Below are 18,189 nucleotides of genomic sequence, written 5' to 3' on the forward strand. Positions count from 1 at the left end.
TGGAGTTAGTGTCTGGAACAGGATGTGTGGAGTTAGTGTCTGGAACAGGATGTGTGGGGTTAGTGTCTGGAACAGGATGTGTTGGGTTAGTGTCTGGAACAGGATGTGTGGGGTTAGTGTCTGGAACAGGATGTGTGGGGTTAGTGTCTGGAACAGGATGTGTGGGGTTAGTGTCTGGCACAGGATGTGTGGGGTTAGTGTCTGGAACAGGATGTGTGGGGTTAGTGTCTGGCACAGGATGTGTGGGGTTAGTGTCTGGAACAGGATGTGTGGGGTTAGTGTCTGGATCAGGATGTGTGGGGTTAGTGTCTGGAACAGGATGTATGGGGTTAGTGTCTGGAACCATTGTATGTCATCTCTGAGGTCCCACCTATCCTGACCTATCCTGAGAGAGTATATAACCCAGAGGCTCACTCCACTCCACTCAGTGAGCACTCACTGCATTCATGTATGTTTGGTGTGACATGCTCCCTTACTAATAAATTGTGAATAAATGCATATCGTGATTGGTGATTGACCTTCTCTCTCCTCATTATTGATTACAATTTCCACAACACTAGTCACTCTTTTTGTCAATACTATTATATTTTTCATTACACCGTTTTGGGTGAGTATCTTAGTAAAATATTTCATTTAGAGAGAAATTATTGATGTAGTTTATTTCCCCCACAAATGGACGTCAGATTGACGTGATTTGACAGCTACGATATTTTCTTTAATCTACTCTCTCCATCATCGGTTCGCTCTGCGTTCTATTGGCCAGTCGGATTTGATTGCGGAAGTGATTACTTTTCTCTCGCAGTTGGCAGGCAGGCATTATTTGCTTAAAACAAATACTTTCCCAAACATGTATACAACACAAAACATCGTCAACTCAATAACATCGATTTGAATAGCGAAAACAATTGATTGACTTCATAACAAGAAGACTGTGAAGACTGTCTACACGGGCGTGTGTGACGCGTCTCTTCCTACATTCATCGTGTTGACGATCGAGAATTGCTTTCATATTCGCTAACTACGGGTTTTTTACACTTTGCCCGCTAGTCAGGTAATGTTGCATTTCTTGCCTTATTATTCATATATATTGATTGTTGCAAATATTACATGTTAATGTTATGTCAATCACTAGCTGGTTAGTTTAAGTTACAATTTCGCCAGGTGGCTACATGCGATTTGGATGACAGCTGTTGTTGTGTAACGTTAGAAAACACTAGCTATGTGTGACAACAATGTATTTTCATCAACATGTGATATAGAACCCATATTTAACACCGCAGTGTTTTGGCCTGTTGCAGTCCTATTGTTTCATGACCCATTTCATGTCAGCCGAACACAAGTCTGCAGTCACGTTTCTCAGTAGCATTAGAAGATCCATGATTAAATCGTCATTAAATCAGGTCTGGTAGATTTACTTTGATCGTCCAGGCTCGTGATTGCACCCTTCCTCTTTCCACTGATAGCTAGCTAGTGAGTGAGTGTTTGCACAGCGTAACATATTCAGGAAATGCTAGCTAGAGCAACAGACGGACATGAAAATAAAATATGAACATCTTGTCGTGTCCCTCTGTGTTTCTCTCTCTGTCTTTTTTATTTTATTTGACCTTTATTTAGACAGGGAGGCTAGTTGAGAACACGTTCTCATTTACAACTGCGATCTGGCCAAGATAAAGCAAAGCAGTGTGACACAAACAACAACACAGAGTTACACATGGAAACATACAGTCAATAATACAGTAGAAAACAAAAGTCTATATACAGTGAGTGCAAATGAGGTGAGATAAGGGAGGTAAGGCAATAAATAGGCCATGGTGGCGAAGTAATTACAATATAGCAATTAGACACTGGAGTGATAGATGTGCAGAATATGAATGTGCAAGTAGAGATACTGGGGTGCAAAGGAACAAGATAAATAATGTCTGTCTGTGTCTCTGTCTGTCTGTCTGTGTCTCTCACTCCCTTTATCTACCCCCTCTGTTTATGTCCCCCTTTCTCCCCCACTCTAGTCGGGATGAAGCCTGGAGTAGGGGCATGTCAGGACCCCTGTCAGGGTGGTCCGGGGGTGGGTGACAGGGGGGACGACACCCTGGTGTCTCTACCCCCTAAAGACACCCCTGGCTCACCCGCGGGGTCACCCTCAGATTTGGGAAGCCCTGGCCCCCGCCAGGTCGCGACCTTTGACCTGCTCAAGATGGTGGTGTCTTACAAGAGGATGGCCCTGTTTCTGGAGCCTCTCACTGACACGTTGGAGCTGGCCCGCTACCTACTGGGGTGAGAGGATACATTTAAGATCGGTTTTTAGTTTTTCCAATGGTGATAACGAATAGGAGAGTTGGGAGAGTAGACTGATTCGCTCTACCTACTGGGCTAGTGAAGGGAGTAAGATGAGGTTTCCTATGGGCCTAGACACTGACCTGTCAGATTTGAGTTTCTTCACCCTAATGGTTCCAGGGAGGGTATGCTGATCCTAGATCTGGGATGTGGAGCTGGCACTCTACCTACTGGGCTAATGTAGGGAGGGTAGACTGATCCTAGATCTGGGCTGTGGAGCTGGCACTCTACCTACTGGGCTAATGTAGGGAGGGTAGACTGATCCTAGATCTGGGATGTGGAGCTGGCACTCTACCTACTGGGCTAATGTAGGGAGGGTAGACTGATCCTAGATCTGGGCTGTGGAGCTGGCACTCTACCTACTGGGCTAATGTAGGGAGGGTAGACTGATCCTAGATCTGGGCTGTGGAGCTGGCACTCTACCTAATGGGCTAATGTAGGGAGGGTAGACTGATCCTAGATCTGGGATGTGGAGCTGGCACTCTACCTACTGGGCTAATGTAGGGAGGTTAGACTGATCCTAGATCTGGGATGTGGAGCTGGCACTCTACCTACTGGGCTAATGTAGGGAGGGTAGACTGATCCTAGATCTGGGATGTGGAGCTGGCATGCTACCTACTGGGCTAATGTAGGGAGGGTAGACTGATCCTAGATCTGGGCTGTGGAGCTGGCACTCTACCTACTGGGCTAATGTAGGGAGGGTAGACTGATCCTAGATCTGGGCTGTGGAGCTGGCACTCTACCTACTGGGCTAATGTAGGGAGGGTAGACTGATCCTAGATCTGGGCTGTGGAGCTGGTCTGCAGGTGAGGCTTTTGCTCCAGCCCTGCTCTAATGAGCGTAGTTGAGTCATGAGTCAGTGTGTGATTTGTACAGCCTGCTACCTACTGGGGTGAGTCAGTGTTTACCATAGACACTGATCGGAGGTCAGTTTTTAGTTCCTCCACCCTAATGGTTGAGGATAGGACTTGAGGACACTAAACTGATCCTAGGTCAGTATGACTGTGTGGTGTATTGCAGGTGGAGGATGCCTCTGTGCTCACTACTGGTCTGTGTACTGCTCAACATCCTCTTCCTCACTCTGAGTGAAGGTGAGCTAATGCTGGGTAATACACACACACACACACACACACACTGCTATATGAACTACTACCACATACAACTGAGTGTGTATAACAATGTGATATATATCAAATGTGACAGTCAGTTTCTCTCCTGCCCTCCAGTGGGGTGGTTCTCTGTGTGTGTTCTGGGGGTGTCTGCCCCGGCTGCCCTGGGTTACCTGCAGGACAGGTGTGGGGGCGGGGCGTCGGAGGCGGAGCAACAGAAGAGGCGGTGCCACGCGGTGCATCGTAAGGACCTCCAGAACATTCAGCTCACCAGACAGGACGCCATGTTGGAAGTCAAGGACCTGTGAGTGAGTGAGTGAGTGAGTGAGTGAGTGAGTGAGTGAGTGAGTGAGTGTGTGAGTTTGGCCTTCCAGTTTATAAAACCAAGTTAATTTATTTACTATCCCTGTGTGTGTGCCTGTGTGCGTGCACGCATGTGCATGTCCGGGTGTCTCTATGTGTGTGTGTGTGTCCGTGTCCACAGGTTAAAGCAGCTAGATGACCTGTTGTCTCATGCCTGCCTGTCTGCTGAGTCCGTCTACAAGCTCCTGTACTGGGAGAGCCACTCTGAGTCCTCTAGGTCAGTAACACTGTCTGTGTGTGTCCTTGGAGCCACTCTGAGTCCTCCAGATCAGCAACACTGTGTGTGTGTCCTTGTTCTCCAGGACAGTAACTCAACCCCTCTACATTCACCATAGATATCATCACACATCTTATCTGTACTTACAGAGCTCCCGACAGACTGGTTAGGGTTGTTTGTGTGTGCCTGAGTGTCTCTCTGTCTCTCTCTCTCTCTCTCTCTCTCTCTCTCTGTTTCTGTCTCTGTCTCTCTCTCCCTCCTCTCTCTCTCTCTCTCTGTCTCTATCTCTCACTCTCTCTCTCTCTGTCCTGTCTCTCTCTCCCTCCTGTCTCTGTCTCTCTCTCTCCCTTCTGTCTCTGTCTCTCTGTCTCCTCTCTCTCTCCCTCCTCTCTCTGTCTCTCTCCCTCCTCTCTCTCAGGTTCTATGGTGGCCTGTTAGCTGTATTGATGCTGCTGTATTCTGTCCCTGTGGGCTGGGTGCTGGCCTGTCTCACTACTGCACTCTTCCTGTGGAATCGAGACTTCTGCAGGGGTCAGTACACACACATACAGTACCAGTCAAAAGTTTGGACACACCTTCTCATTCAACAGTTTTTCTTTATTTTTTTAAAATTTTCTACATTGTAGAATAATAGTGAAGACATCAAAACTATGAAATAACACATGGAATCATGTAGTAAGCAAAAAAGTGATAAACAAATCAGAATATATTTTATATTTGAGATTCTTCAAAGTAGCCACCCTTTGCCTTGATGACAGCTTTTGCACACTCTTGGCATTTTGAAGAATCTCAAATATAAAATATATTTAGATTTGTTTATCACTTTTTTGCTTGCTACATGATTCCATGTGTTATTTCATAGTTTTGATGTCTTCACTATTATTCTACAATGTAGAAAATGTTGTTTTTTTTTAAATAAAGAAAAACCCTGGAATGAGTAGGTGTGTCCAAACTTTTGACTGGTACTGTACATTTTTTTAAAAACATTTTTATTGTACCTTTTTATTTAACCAGAACAAATTCTTATTTACAATGACGGCCTAGGAACAGTGGGTTAACTGCCTGTTCAGGGGCAGAACAACAGATTTGTACCTTGTCAGCTTGGGGATTTGAACTTGCAACCTTTCAGTTACTAGTCCAACACTCTAACCACTAGGCTACCCTGACGCCCCGGCAGACACACACTCAAGTGTTGGTTCTGTGTTCTAACAGCCTGGTTCCACTCCCCCTCTTGTGTGTGTAGTTGTGTTGGACCTAAGGGAGGTGGTCCAGTCTGGCCAGAACCCATCCTCAGAAGGAGAGATGGACCTCACAGAACCGGACCACAGCAGCCTGGACCGGACTCCCACTGCTACCAGCTTAGAGGTATGGACAGAGAGAGAAGTGGTGGGGGAGAGAAATGGGTAGGGAGGGAGTGAGAGAGAGAGAGAGAGAGAGACAGGGTGGGAGGAGAGAAACAGGGGAAGGGAGGGAGGATGAGACAGGGTGGGAGGAGAGAGAAACAGGGGGAGGGAGGGAGAGACAGGGTGGGAGGAGAGAGAAACAGGGGGAGGGAGGGAGGGAGAGACAGGGTGGGAGGAGAGAGAAACAGGGGGAGGGAGGGAGGGAGAGAGAAACGGGGGGAGGGGGAGGAGAGAGAAACAGGGGGAGGGGGGGAGGGAGGGAGGAGAGAGAAACAGGGGGAGGGAGGGAGAGAGAGACAGGGTGGGAGGAGAGAGAAACAGGGGGAGGGAGGGAGGGAGAGACAGGGTGGGAGGAGAGAGAAACGGGGGAGGGAGGGAGGGAGGGAGAGACAGGGTGGGAGGAGAGAGAAACAGGGGGAGGGAGGGAGAGACAGGGTGGGAGGAGAGAGAAACAGGGGGGGAGGGAGGGAGGGAGAGACAGGGTGGGAGGAGAGAGAAACAGGGGGAGGGAGGGAGGGAGAGACAGGGTGGGAGGAGAGAGAAACAGGGGGAGGGAGGGAGGGAGAGACAGGGTGGGAGGAGAGAGAAACGGGGGGAGGGAGGGAGGGAGAGACAGGGTGGGAGGAGAGAGAAACGGGGGGAGGGAGGGAGGGAGAGACAGGGTGGGAGGAGAGAGAAACGGGGGGGAGGGAGGGAGGGAGAGACAGGGTGGGAGGAGAGAGAAACGGGGGAGGGAGGGAGGGAGAGACAGGGTGGGAGGAGAGAGAAACAGGGGGAGGGAGGGAGGGAGGGAGAGACAGGGTGGGAGGAGAGAGAAACAGGGGGGAGGGAGGGAGGGAGGGAGAGACAGGGTGGGAGGAGAGAGAAACAGGGGGGGAGGGAGGGAGGGAGAGACAGGGTGGGAGGAGAGAGAAACAGGGGGAGGGAGGGAGGGAGAGACAGGGTGGGAGGAGAGAGAGCGAGAGAGAGAGAGAGAGGGTGGGTGGGTGGGTGGGTGGGAGGAGAGAGAAACAGGGGTAGGGAGAGAGAGGAAGGGGTGGATGTATAAATAGAGTCTGTATATTTGGATCAATGGTGTACATTAAAACATTACAGATCAGTGTTCTGCAATAATCCTCTTCTCTTACATGTATATCATTATTGTGTGTGGTGTGTAGGACCTGTCCCCGGGCAGCGTAGAGGAGGCTGAGGAGGCAGAGCCTGATGATGAGTTCAAAGATGCCATCGAGGTAAAAACTAAATCAACCGTTATCTCGACTTTATTCCTTCATGTCTCATTATCTGACTGGTTTTTCATCCTGACCTCTCTCTCTCTGGTCAGGTCTTAGGCCATGTAGTTTTGATTTGATATAACTTTATTGGCAATTGCACCACTCTCACTCTGGCCCTGTTTGAACGCTGCCTCCATGCCTTCCACTCAGTCTTCACAGATCTAACATGGTAGGATGGGAGAACCAAATAATCCACTAGGCCCACCTTCCTTTGACCTTATCCATGTCATTGTCAAATCAGAAGGGAAAAGATTGTGTTGGAACACAGCTTCTTCTCCTTCTTCCTTCTGTCGCTGGCTGACAACTTCCTGTCCTTCTGATGATTCATTTCCTTTTCTGTTTCTACCTCCCTCCACTCTCAGTTGACTCAGGAGCCCCATATCTCCCTGCAGGTGAGTGGCTCCCCATGTCTGTCGGGCTGTGGTATTACAGCATTAGAAACAGGACACATTAATTAACAATTGCGACAAATAATTTTTGTTTTTATTTGTTGATAAAGTTCTGTGACAGTTCAACTACTCAGCCCAGTTACTAAGTTGTGTGTGTGTGTTACAAGCATTTCGCTACACCTGCATTAACATCTGCTAAATATGTGTATGTGACCAATAAATTGTGATTTGAATTGAATATTTAGGACTATCTCAGACAGTTCAGTGTTACACGGCGTCATGACCGAGGTCAAAGACCTGTAAGTGTGTGTGTGTGTGTGTGTATTGCAGTGGTGTGTGTTGCACAGGAGCTACACGGGGACGTGGAGAGAACCCTCGTTCTTTACCTGCTACACTGGAAGCTTAACGTTTTGCTGGCATGAGCAGAGCTCAAACCCCGTCATCCCACTGTTCAGTGGTGTGAGCTGCACGGTCCAATCTACACACTAGAAATAGACCACGTCATCCCACTGTTCAGTGGTGTGAGCTGCACGTTCCAATCTACACACTAGAAATAGACCACGTCATCCCACTGTTCAGTGGTGTGAGCTGCACGTTCCAATCTACACACTAGAAATAGACCACGTCATCCCACTGTTCAGTGGTGTGAGCTGCACGGTCCAATCTACACACTAGAAATAGACCACGTCATCACACTGTTCAGTGTGTGTGAGTCCAATCTACACACTAGAAATAGACCACGCCACGTTTCTGCTGTGTTTACACACTGTCACAAGCTGCACGTTCCAATCTACACACTAGAAATAGACCACGTCATCCCACTGTTCAGTGGTGTGAGCTCGTTCCAATAGATACGGTGTGTTACACACATAGAAATAGACCCGTCATCCCACTGTTCCACTCCAATCTACACACTAGAAATAGACCACGTCATCCCACTGTTCAGTGGTGTGAGCTGCACGTTCCAATCTACACAATAGAAATAGACCACCACGTCATCCCACTGTTCAGTGGTGTTGAGCTGCACGTTCCAATCTACACAATAGAAATAGACCCCGTCATCCCACTGTTCAGTGGTGTTGAGCTGCACGTTCCAATCTACACACTAGAAATAGACCACCACTTCATCCCACTGTTCAGTGGTGTTGAGCTGCACGTTCCAATCTACACACTAGAAATAGACCACGTCATCACACTGTTCAGTGGTGTTGAGCTGCACGTTCCAATCTACACACTAGAAATAGACCATACGGTGTGTTAGATACTTCATCACACTGTTCAGTGGTGTTGAGCTGCACGATCCAATCTACAGATACGGTGTGTTAGAAATAGACCACCAGGTTTCATTGAAGTGAATCTGTTTACGTTAGATAGATACCATATGGGGGGGGTGTGTGTGTAATCTGCTGTGCGTTAGATAGTCTACGTGCTCTGCACTGTGTTTACGTTATGCATCTAGTGCAGATACTATGGCCAGTTCAATATTGTTTACGTTAGATAGATCTGTTTCTGCTGTGTTTGTGTTAGCTCCATGGGTGTGTGTGTTTCTGCTGTGTTTACGTTAGATAGATACGGTGTGTTAGATACATATGGGGGTGTGTGTAATCTGACTGTGTTTACGTTAGATAGATACGGTGTGTTAGATACATATGGGGGTGTGTGTGTAATCTTCCAGTGTGTGCTGCTGTGTTTACGTTTAGATAGATACGTTAGATAGTGTGTTAGATACATATGGGGGTGTGTGTGTAATCTGCTCCATATGGGGGTGTGTGTGTTTCTGCTGTGTTTACGTTAGATAGATACGGTGTGTTAGATACATATGGGGGGGGGTGTGTAATCTGTAATCCAGTGTGTGTGTTTCTGCTGTGTTTACGTTAGATAGATACGGTGTGTTAGATACATATGGGGGTGTGTGTGTAATCTGCTGTGTGTGTGTTACATATGGGGGGGGGGTGTGTGTTGCTGTGTTTACGTTAGATAGATACGGTGTGTTAGATACATATGGGGGTGTGTGTGTAAAGTGTGTGTGTTTCTGCTGTGTTTACGTTAGATAGATACGGTGTGTTAGATACATATGGGGGGGTGTGTGTGTAATCTCCAGCTGTGTTTTCTGCTGTGTTTTAGATAGATACGGTGTGTTAGATACATATGGGGGTGTGTGTGTAATCTGCTGTGTTTACGTTAGATAGTGTGTGTGTTAATCTGCTGTTTGTTTTACGGTGTGTTAGATAGATACTGTGTTTACGTTAGGTGTGTTAGATACATATGGGGGTGTGTGTGTAATCTGCTGTGTTTACGTTAGATAGATACGGTGTGTTAGATACAGTGTGTGTGTTTCTGCTGTGTTTATAGATAGATACGGTGGTTAGATACATATGGGGGTGTGTGTGTAATCCAGTGTGTGTGTTTCTGCTGTGTTTACGTTAGATAGATACGGTGTGTTAGATACATATGGGGGTGTGTGTGTAATACATATCCAGTGTGTGTGTTTCTGCTGTGTTTACGTTAGATAGATACGGTGTGTTAGATACATATGGGGGGTGTGTGTAATCTGCTCCAGTGTGTGTGTTTCTGCTGTGTTTACGTTAGATAGATACGGTGTGTTAGATACATATACGGGGGGTGTGTGTAATCTGCTGGGGTGTGTGTGTTAATCTGCTGTGTTTACGTTAGATAGATACGGTGTGTTAGATACATATGGGGGTGTGTGTGTAATCTGCTGTGTTTACGTTAGATAGATACGGTGTGTTAGATACATATGGGGGTGTGTGTGTACATGCTGTGTTTACGTTAGATAGATACGGTGTGTTAGATACATATGGGGGGGTGTGTGTAATCTGCTGTGTTTACGTTAGATAGATAGTGTGTTAGATACATATGGGGGGTGTGTAATCTGCTGTGTTTACGTTAGATAGATACGGTGTGTTAGATACATATGGGGGGGTGTGTGTAATCTGCTGTGTTTACGTTAGATAGATACGGTGTGTTAGATACATATGGGGGGTGTGTGTGTTCTGCTGTGTTTACGTTAGATAGATACGGTGTGTTAGATACATATGGGGGGGGGGGTGTGTGTAAATCGTTAGATAGATGTGTGTTTCTGTGTTTACGTTAGATAGATACGGTGTGTTAGATACATATGGGGGGGGGTAATCTGTGTGTGTGTTAATCTGCTGTGTTTACGTTTAGATAGATATCTGCTGTGTGTTAGATACATATGGGGGGTGTGTGTGTAATCTGCTTTACGTTAGATGTGTGTGTGTTTTGCTGTGTTTACGTTAGATAGATACGGTGTGTTAGATACATATATGGGGGGGGTGTGTGTGTAATCTGCTGTGTTTACTGCTGTGTTTAGTTAGATAGATACGGTGTGTTAGATACATATGGGGGTGTGTGTGTAATCGTTAGATAGATACGGTGTGTTAGATACATATGTGTGTGTAATCTGCTGTGTTTACGTTAGATAGATACGGTGTGTTAGATACATATATGGGGGGTGTGTGTGTAATCTGCTGTGTTTACGTTAGATAGATACGGTGTGTTAGATACATATGGGGGTGTGTGTGTAATCTGCTGTGTTTACGTTAGATAGATACGGTCTGCTGTGTTTACGTTTAGATACATATGGGGGTGTGTGTGTAATCTGCTGTGTTTACGTTAGATAGATACGGTGTGTTAGATACATATGGGGGGGTGTGTGTGTGTAATCTGCTGTGTTTACGTTAGATAGATACGGTGTGTTAGATACATATGTGGGGCTGTGTGTGTTTCTGCTGTGTTTACGTTAGATAGATACGGTGTGTTAGATACATATGGGGGGTGTGTGTAGTAGATCTGCTGTGTTTACGTTAGATAGATACGGTGTGTTAGATACATATGGGGGTGTGTGTGTAATCTGCTGTGTTTACGTTAGATAGATACGATAGTGTGTTAGATACATATGGGGGGTGTGTGTGTAATCTGCTGTGTTTACGTTAGATAGATACGTTAGATAGTGTGTTAGATACATATAGGGGGTGTGTGTGTAATCTGCTGTGTTTACGTTAGATAGATACATATGGGGGTGTGTGTGTTGATACATATACGGTGTGTTAGGGGGGGTGTGTGTGTAATCTGCTGTGTTTACGTTAGATAGATACGGTGTGTTAGATACATATGGGGGGTGTGTGTGTAATCTGCTGTGTTTACGTTAGATCTGCTGTGTTTACGTTAGATAGATACGTGTGTTAGTACATAGATACATATGGGGGTGTGTGTGTAATCTGCTGTGTTTACGTTAGATAGATACGGTGTGTTAGATACATATACATATGGGGGTGTGTGGGTGTTTACGTTAGATAGATACGGTGTGTTAGATACATATGGGGTGGGGGTGTGTGTGTTTCTGCTGTGTTTACGTTAGATAGATACGGTGTGTTAGATACATATGGGGGGTGTGTGTGTGTTTCTGCTGTGTTTATCTGCTGTGTTTTAGATAGATACGGTGTGTTAGATACATATGGGGGTGTGTGTGTAATCTGCTGTGTTTACGTTAGATAGATACGGTGTGTTAGATACATATGGGGGGGTGTGTGTGTAATCTGCTGTGTTTACGTTAGATAGATACGGTGTGTTAGATACATATGGGGGGGTGTGTGTGTAATCTGCTGTGTTTACGTTAGATAGATACGGTGTGTTAGATACATATGGGGGGTGTGTGTAATCTGCTCCAGTGTGTGTTTTGTTCCTCTCCATCCTAACAAGGAGACTCCCTTTGCTTTAGTGGTAAGTCTAGTTCACCCCCTTCCCTCACCCTGTTTGTGGTGAGAGGGGGGGGGGGGGTGTATAGGGTACACACCTCAGTTGGGTCCTGTCTGCATGGGTAGTGGGATGTCTTTACACCTTAGTGCTGTTGTTACCATCACTGGTTATGTTACCATTATGCCATCAGGACTATAACTTCACATCTATACCACTAATGTCATTACATATAACACTATCATTACATATAGGACTAATGTCATTATATATAACACTATCATTACATATAGGACTAATGTCATTATATATAACACTATCATTACATATAGGACTAATGTCATTATATATAACACTATCATTACATATAGGACTAATGTCATTATATATAACACTATCATTACATATAGGACTAATGTCATTATATATTATCATTACATATAGGATATCATTATATATAACACTATCATATAGGACTAATGTCATTATATATAACACTATCATTACATATAGGACTAATGTCATTATATATAACACTATCATTACATATAGGACTAATGTCATTATATATAACACTATCATTACATATAGGACTAGTGTCATTATATATATGTATGTATATTATATATAGCACTAATGTCATTATATATATGTATGTATATTATATATAGCACTAATGTCATTATATATAGCACTAATGTCATTATATATAGCACTAATGTCATTATATATAGCACTTTATATATAGCACTAATGTCATTATATATAGCACTAATGTCATTATATATAGCACTAATGTCATTATATATAGCACTAATGTCATTATATATAGCACTGTCATTATATATAGCACTAATGTCATTATTTATATATATATATATATACATAGCACTAATCATCATTCATACAATCGGCCTCATTCTCAATGTAGTCTGGGCATGTCTGCATTATTCCAGCAAACCATTGGATGAGCATGCTCTGAGTTGGTCACTGCACCTGAGTACACACACAAGGGTGGCGTTGTAATGTGTGTGTGTATTGTGTGACGTGTTTCTAGCATGGTTGTGCACTTCACTGTAAGGATGCAAATAGGACACATCCATCTCATGCTACATAGGGCTCTGGTCAAAAGTAGTGCACTAAGACTGCCAAACCCGGGCGACGCTGGGCCAATTGTGCGCCGCCCTATGGGACTCCCAATCACCGGCCGGATGTGATAAAGCCTGGATTCGAACCAGGGACTGTAGTGACGCACGCCTCTTGCACCGTCTACGTAGACAGGTGCAATGTCGTCTGAGGGCGGAGCTTAAGGTGCCCTGCCACTTCCCAATACGTTTCTTGCCTAAGGTGTACCAGCCCTCGTCTTTTAGGGCAATATATAGGCACAGATCTAGGATCAGCTTAGCTTCATCTAATACTAACCTTAACCATAAGGGTGTGAACTGTACAACTGATCTGGAGCATGTCTGGTAGCACGTTTCAAACTCATTCCACAGAGGTCCCAGTCTGTAGGCTTTCACTCCTTCCTTTGACTTGATTGATGAATTGAGCTCATTGGTTAGTAAGGAACTGGCCTCACCTGGTTGTGTAGGTTGGACAGGAAAACCCCCAAAACCAACAGACTCTGGGCCCTCCATGGAAGGAGTTGGACACCCCTGCCTTGGAGGATGATGTGTATGGTTTTGTGTTAGTGGGGTTTTGCTGCCTGTGTGCTCTCTACTCCCTCTGCTGTTGACGTTGAGAAACACATCCACCTAAACCATGGAAGAGATCGGTTGGAGGAGTAGGGTTCAGGGTGTAGGGTTTAGGGGCTATGGTGTAAGGTTCAGGGAGCAGGGTGTAGGGTTTAGGGGCTATGGTTTGTAGTTCCCACAAAGCTGCTGCCTTTAACTGCTCTTTAGTAACTTAACCCTTCTCTTCTCCTCCTCCCCCCATTCTGCCCCCCCCCCCCTACAGGAGGATGATGACATAAGTTCAGATTTGGACACCATCTCCATCACCTCAGACAACGGTCTGCTGAGCCGCAACGAGCCAATCCGCAGTAAGGTGTCCAAACTGACGGAGAAGCTACGCAAACGCTACCCCACCAACAACACAGGTCAGTCTACCCTTCGTCCCTCTGTTCATCTTCTTCTTCCTCACCTCAACCCTACTTAAGAGGTGGGTTTAGTAGCTAGTCTTCATAGAAATTAAATATCCCCCCCTCTTTCTCTCTCCCTCTTTCTCTCCCTCTTTCCCTCCCTCTCTCTCTTTCCCTCCCTCTCTCTCTTTCCCCCCCTCTCTCTTTCCCTCCCCCCCCCCCCTCTCTCATCCCCAAGGTAACTGTTCCAGCTGCAGTGCAGTCTTCTCAGTGGTGAAGAGAAGGGTAAGAGCTTTACACCTGTTTTTAAACCACCAATAAATACAATCATATGTCGTTTTTTTTATTTCACCTTTATTGAACCAGGGAGGCTAGTTAACTGCGACCTGGCCAAGATAAAGCAAAGCAGTAATACTGTAGGTTGTTTAATAACTATGTGTGGAACCTGGTGTGGGTCCCAAATGGCATCCTATTCCCTATATAATCTACCACTTTAGAACAGAGTCCTATGGGCCCTGGTCACAAGTAGTGAACTAGGTAGGGAATAGGACAGGGTTGGGGTTAGAGTTTCACTTTACTTCCTGAATTCACCCACTTCATTTCAAATTGGCCCCAACCCTGGAATAGGGTTCAGTTTGGGACATAACAATGATGATGATGTCATCGTGACCTCTGCTGTTTCAGCGGAGCTGTAGTAACTGTGGCAACAGCTTCTGCTCCAGATGCTGCTCCTACAAGGTCCTCAAGGCCTGCATGGGTGTCACAGGTGAGAGAGAAACACACACACACAACATGCTATTATGGTATTTCTATACTTGAAATGATAAATAAGGTCTCCGAAGACATCAGTTGATTTTAAAAACAAAATCTCTTCTATTTTACACCTTCTCTCATTCCCCATCTTCCTCTGCCTCCCCTTTCTCATGTAATGCCTCTTTACCTCCCATCTCCCTCTGCCTCACCTTTCTCATGTAATGTCTCTTTACCTCCCTCCCAGCTCCAGATGCCTCCCCTTTCTCATGTAATGTCTCTTTACCTCCCTCCCATCTCCCTCTGCCTCCCCTTTCTCATGTAATGCCTGCCCCTTTCTCATGTAATGCCTCTTTACCTCCCTCCCAGCTCCAGATGCCTCCCCCTTTCTCATGTAATGCCTCTTTACCTCCCTCCCAGCTCCCTCTGCCTCCCCTTTCTCATGTAATGCCTCTTTACCTCCCACCCATCTCCCTCTGCCTCCCCTTTCTCATGTAATGCCTCTTTACCTCCCTCCCATCTCCCTCTGCCTCCCCTTTCTCATGTAATGCCTCTTTACCTCCCTCCCAGCTCCAGATGCCTCCCCTTTCTCATGTAATGCCTCTTTACCTCCCTCCCAGCTCCAGATGCCCAGAGAGAGACGGTGTTTGTTTGTGCTGTCTGCAACTCCACCCTCAGCAAGTGAGAAATGACTACCACCTCCTACCCACTCATGGAGACCCAGGGAGGGTACTGCCCCTCCTACCCAGGGTTCGAAGCTCCTTGGCTGGGTAGAGCCCGCGGCAGATCAGCCTCTACCCCTGGGGGTGGTTCAAAACCCCAGGTTGTCTGGTTCTCTGGCTCCAGCCCAGGTGACCAGGGTTATTAAGATGAACCAGTCCCAAATGGCAACCTATTCCCTATAAATTATTCCCTATAAATTACACTGCTTTTGCCCAGAGCCCTATGGGCCTCCCTATGGGCCCTGGTCTACAGTAGTGGACTATATAGGGAATAGGGTGTAATTTGGGACACTACCACAGACTCCCATCAGCTTGTGTTGCATTGAGATTTATCCTGTACTGTCATTCTGTCATGGAGGTCCTGAGAATGCTGAGGTGTGTGTGTGTGTTTTATTGTATAGGATATGCTATGCTATAGATTGACCCTGTTATAACTTATCCATTCTGTAATGGTTTTATATGTTGGTCCTAATGTTAATTTAATGGCTGTAAAGACAGGATGCTAAAGACTATACCTCAGTCCTAAATGGCATTCCCTAATCCCCATGGAGCATAACCTAACCCCATGGAGCATAACCTAACCCCATGGAGTGATTTCCAGAGGTGATCCCAGAGCTGTGTTCAAATACTCATACTAGCTGTACTATTTGTGATGTAACATTGAGTATGTAGTTAAGTACTTATTGGATATAGTATGCCAAACGTTCCTGGATGTCGTACTAAATTCACCTAAATATGAAGTATACAAGCAGTGGACACTATTTCTGTGCTTTTAGGGACCATAATGCAATTCTTCAGAAAATGGGCGTGGCTTCACCGACGTTTTCAGATTTGAGGAAAATGGCCGACGAGAGCAGATAGAAATGAATTGCTTTAGGAAAATGTTGAGCAATGTAATGACTTTTCAAACAAGTTAAATGTTATGTTGGCTGACAATTTATTAGCTACGCTGTCCTTACGAACCACAGCATGTCATTCAGCAGTATGTACCGGGCTGTTAGCTAGCTACCTAACGGTAGTTGGCTACTAATAACATTGAACTTGCCAGGTAGTATATTAACTATCTAGCTAACTACCCAATGTTTATTGACTTGATTATTCACATCATTCTTAGCTAAGTGGTAGAGTCGCCATCTCCCATCTGTGTGCCAGTGCACAGAATAGCTGAATGAAACGCGTTGAATATGGCCGGTGTCAGTAAACGTTGTCAAGGGAAAAAAGCGTTATTAAATTGTTGCCTGCAGCACAGTTAGTCACCAACACTCTACATAAAATGAAAACTGCCTAACCAGCTCTGCTAGGGTGAGTAAAATGGTCAGAGTGAGGGTTTCTCTCATTTGTGTCTGGAGGTAGCTAGCCAGTTAGCTTGGGTGCTTGACTGCCATTGTGAGAACAGAACGCTCGGATCAACCCTACTCCTTGGCCAGAGCGTCTAGTGTGGGCTCCGAGACCGAAACGCTCTGGATTTACCAACGGACAACGCTTTACGAACGCACCCCATATTGAATTTACAGTCGAAATCGCAAAATGTCTAGCTAGTAATTTGTTATGCTAACAAGCCAGCAAGAGGTTGCATAGCAACAGCATCAACTTCTGGTAGACAGGCGAAGTGCTAGTACACTCAACTGAAAGGATACCCTTCGTTTCCAGTATTCTAAAATGAACTAATAGTATGTAGTATACAGGAGGTTGGTATGGGTACTTGAACACAGCACAGGCTTTAGATTGACACATAAGAATGTACATGTTACACTTTTACCATTGTGATCACCAATATTCAATCCACTGAAAGTTTATATTTATCCAATTTATTCATTTGATTGATTAGCTTGACAGAATGGAGGAGTTTGTTTACTCTTCATTGCTTCAATAAACTGTGATTTTGAATGTTTGAAATTAACTTATGGCGTATTTTTCCTGCCTTTTTTCAGCCTAGTTGTAGAGAGCTCTGTTAAAAAAAAAAAAACTGTAAAAAGAGAGCGTGCCCTGCAGGTTTGGTGCATCTGTTTGCGTTTCACTACCGTAGACATTGTATCTGTCCCATTATGGCGTCTGTGAGAGCTAAGCAGAGCCATAGAGGTCATCTCCTTTTTGAGGTAGTCCATTCCTCATCTACTACTTCTATGACTTGGTAAACAAACTGAAAGGGTGCACACTGCCACTTGCATTGTGTTGTTTGAACAGATATAAAGCCAAGGTTGGTGATTTACTGCCACCTGCAGTCATGACTACTTCAGAATGGTCCTCAATGGCGCTGTCCATGCTAAAACAGGCTTTTGGGCACTAGAGTCCTCTATCTATCTCTATGGTCACTACTCAACCCAAATCCACCACATGCCAGAAGGCTCCAGGTTCCTCTCCTCACAACCCAAATCTACCACATGCCAGAAGGCTCCAGGTTCCTCTCCTCACAACCCAAATCTACCACATGCCAGAAGGCTCCAGGTTCCTCTCCTCACAACCCAAATCTACCACATGCCAGAAGGCTCCAGGTTCCTCTCCTCACAACCCAAATCTACCACATGCCAGAAGGCTCCAGGTTCCTCTCCTCACAACCCAAATCCACCACATGCCAGAAGGCTCCAGGTTCCTCTCCAATCCTCTCCTCACAACCCAGGGAGAATCTCAATAGTCTGAAGTAGCTTCCTTACTTTCCTTGTCTCCTTTCCTTACTTTGTTGTTTTCCTTACTTTAACCTGTCTTCCTCCATATTGTTTCCACCTTTCCTATCTCCTCAAATCAGTTTGTATTACCAGAAGGAAAGGAAACAAGGAGAGGAATGTATAGTCGTAGCCAAAAGTTTTGAGAATGAGACAA

At 45.5% G+C, this 18,189-nt stretch overlaps 2 protein-coding genes across 5 annotated transcripts in view; one reads left to right on the forward strand and one right to left on the reverse strand.

Moving 5' to 3' along the window:
• Positions 1 to 742: 742 nt before the first annotated feature.
• On the forward strand, positions 743 to 17,272 carry zfyve27 (zinc finger, FYVE domain containing 27). 4 transcript variants are annotated; one of them, XM_065001245.1, is made up of 13 exons: positions 743 to 1,051; positions 2,007 to 2,271; positions 3,352 to 3,422; positions 3,558 to 3,744; positions 3,925 to 4,020; positions 4,439 to 4,551; positions 5,264 to 5,385; positions 6,581 to 6,652; positions 7,057 to 7,086; positions 13,777 to 13,918; positions 14,139 to 14,185; positions 14,585 to 14,666; positions 14,898 to 15,256. In XM_065001245.1, the coding sequence occupies exons 2-13, from the start codon at positions 2,012 to 2,014 to the stop codon at positions 15,146 to 15,148; spliced, it is 1,473 nt and encodes a 490-aa protein (XP_064857317.1). In that variant the 5' UTR covers positions 743 to 1,051; positions 2,007 to 2,011; the 3' UTR covers positions 15,149 to 15,256. The 4 variants fall into 4 exon arrangements, with proteins under 4 accessions (XP_064857317.1, XP_064857318.1, XP_064857319.1 ...); XM_065001247.1 differs by lacking the exon at positions 14,898 to 15,256 and adding an exon at positions 15,271 to 17,272 and having other exon boundaries at positions 746 to 1,051; XM_065001246.1 differs by lacking the exon at positions 7,057 to 7,086 and having other exon boundaries at positions 744 to 1,051; positions 14,898 to 15,255.
• crtac1a (cartilage acidic protein 1a) overlaps positions 14,264 to 18,189 on the reverse strand; it is a 33,038-nt gene continuing 29,112 nt past the window's right edge. Inside the window, exon 14 of the mRNA XM_065001241.1 lies at positions 14,264 to 14,649. Within this exon, the coding sequence (XP_064857313.1) occupies positions 14,632 to 14,649 (18 nt within the window). The 3' untranslated portion in view covers positions 14,264 to 14,631. The remainder of the gene's footprint in view (positions 14,650 to 18,189) is intronic.

Source organism: Oncorhynchus nerka, linkage group LG15 (genome assembly GCF_034236695.1).
Source record: "Oncorhynchus nerka isolate Pitt River linkage group LG15, Oner_Uvic_2.0, whole genome shotgun sequence".
In the NCBI taxonomy this organism is placed as follows: Eukaryota; Metazoa; Chordata; class Actinopteri; order Salmoniformes; family Salmonidae; genus Oncorhynchus; species Oncorhynchus nerka.

Coding starts and splice junctions, on each gene's coding strand:
- zfyve27 (XM_065001245.1), top strand. CDS start 2,012: ATGAAGCCTGGAGTAGGGGCATGTCAGGACCCCTGTCAGGGTGGTCCG. Junction 7,087..13,776: donor AGCCCCATATCTCCCTGCAG/GTGAGTGGCTCC, acceptor CCCCCCCTACAG/GAGGATGATGACATAAGTTC. Junction 13,919..14,138: donor CTACCCCACCAACAACACAG/GTCAGTCTACCC, acceptor CTCATCCCCAAG/GTAACTGTTCCAGCTGCAGT.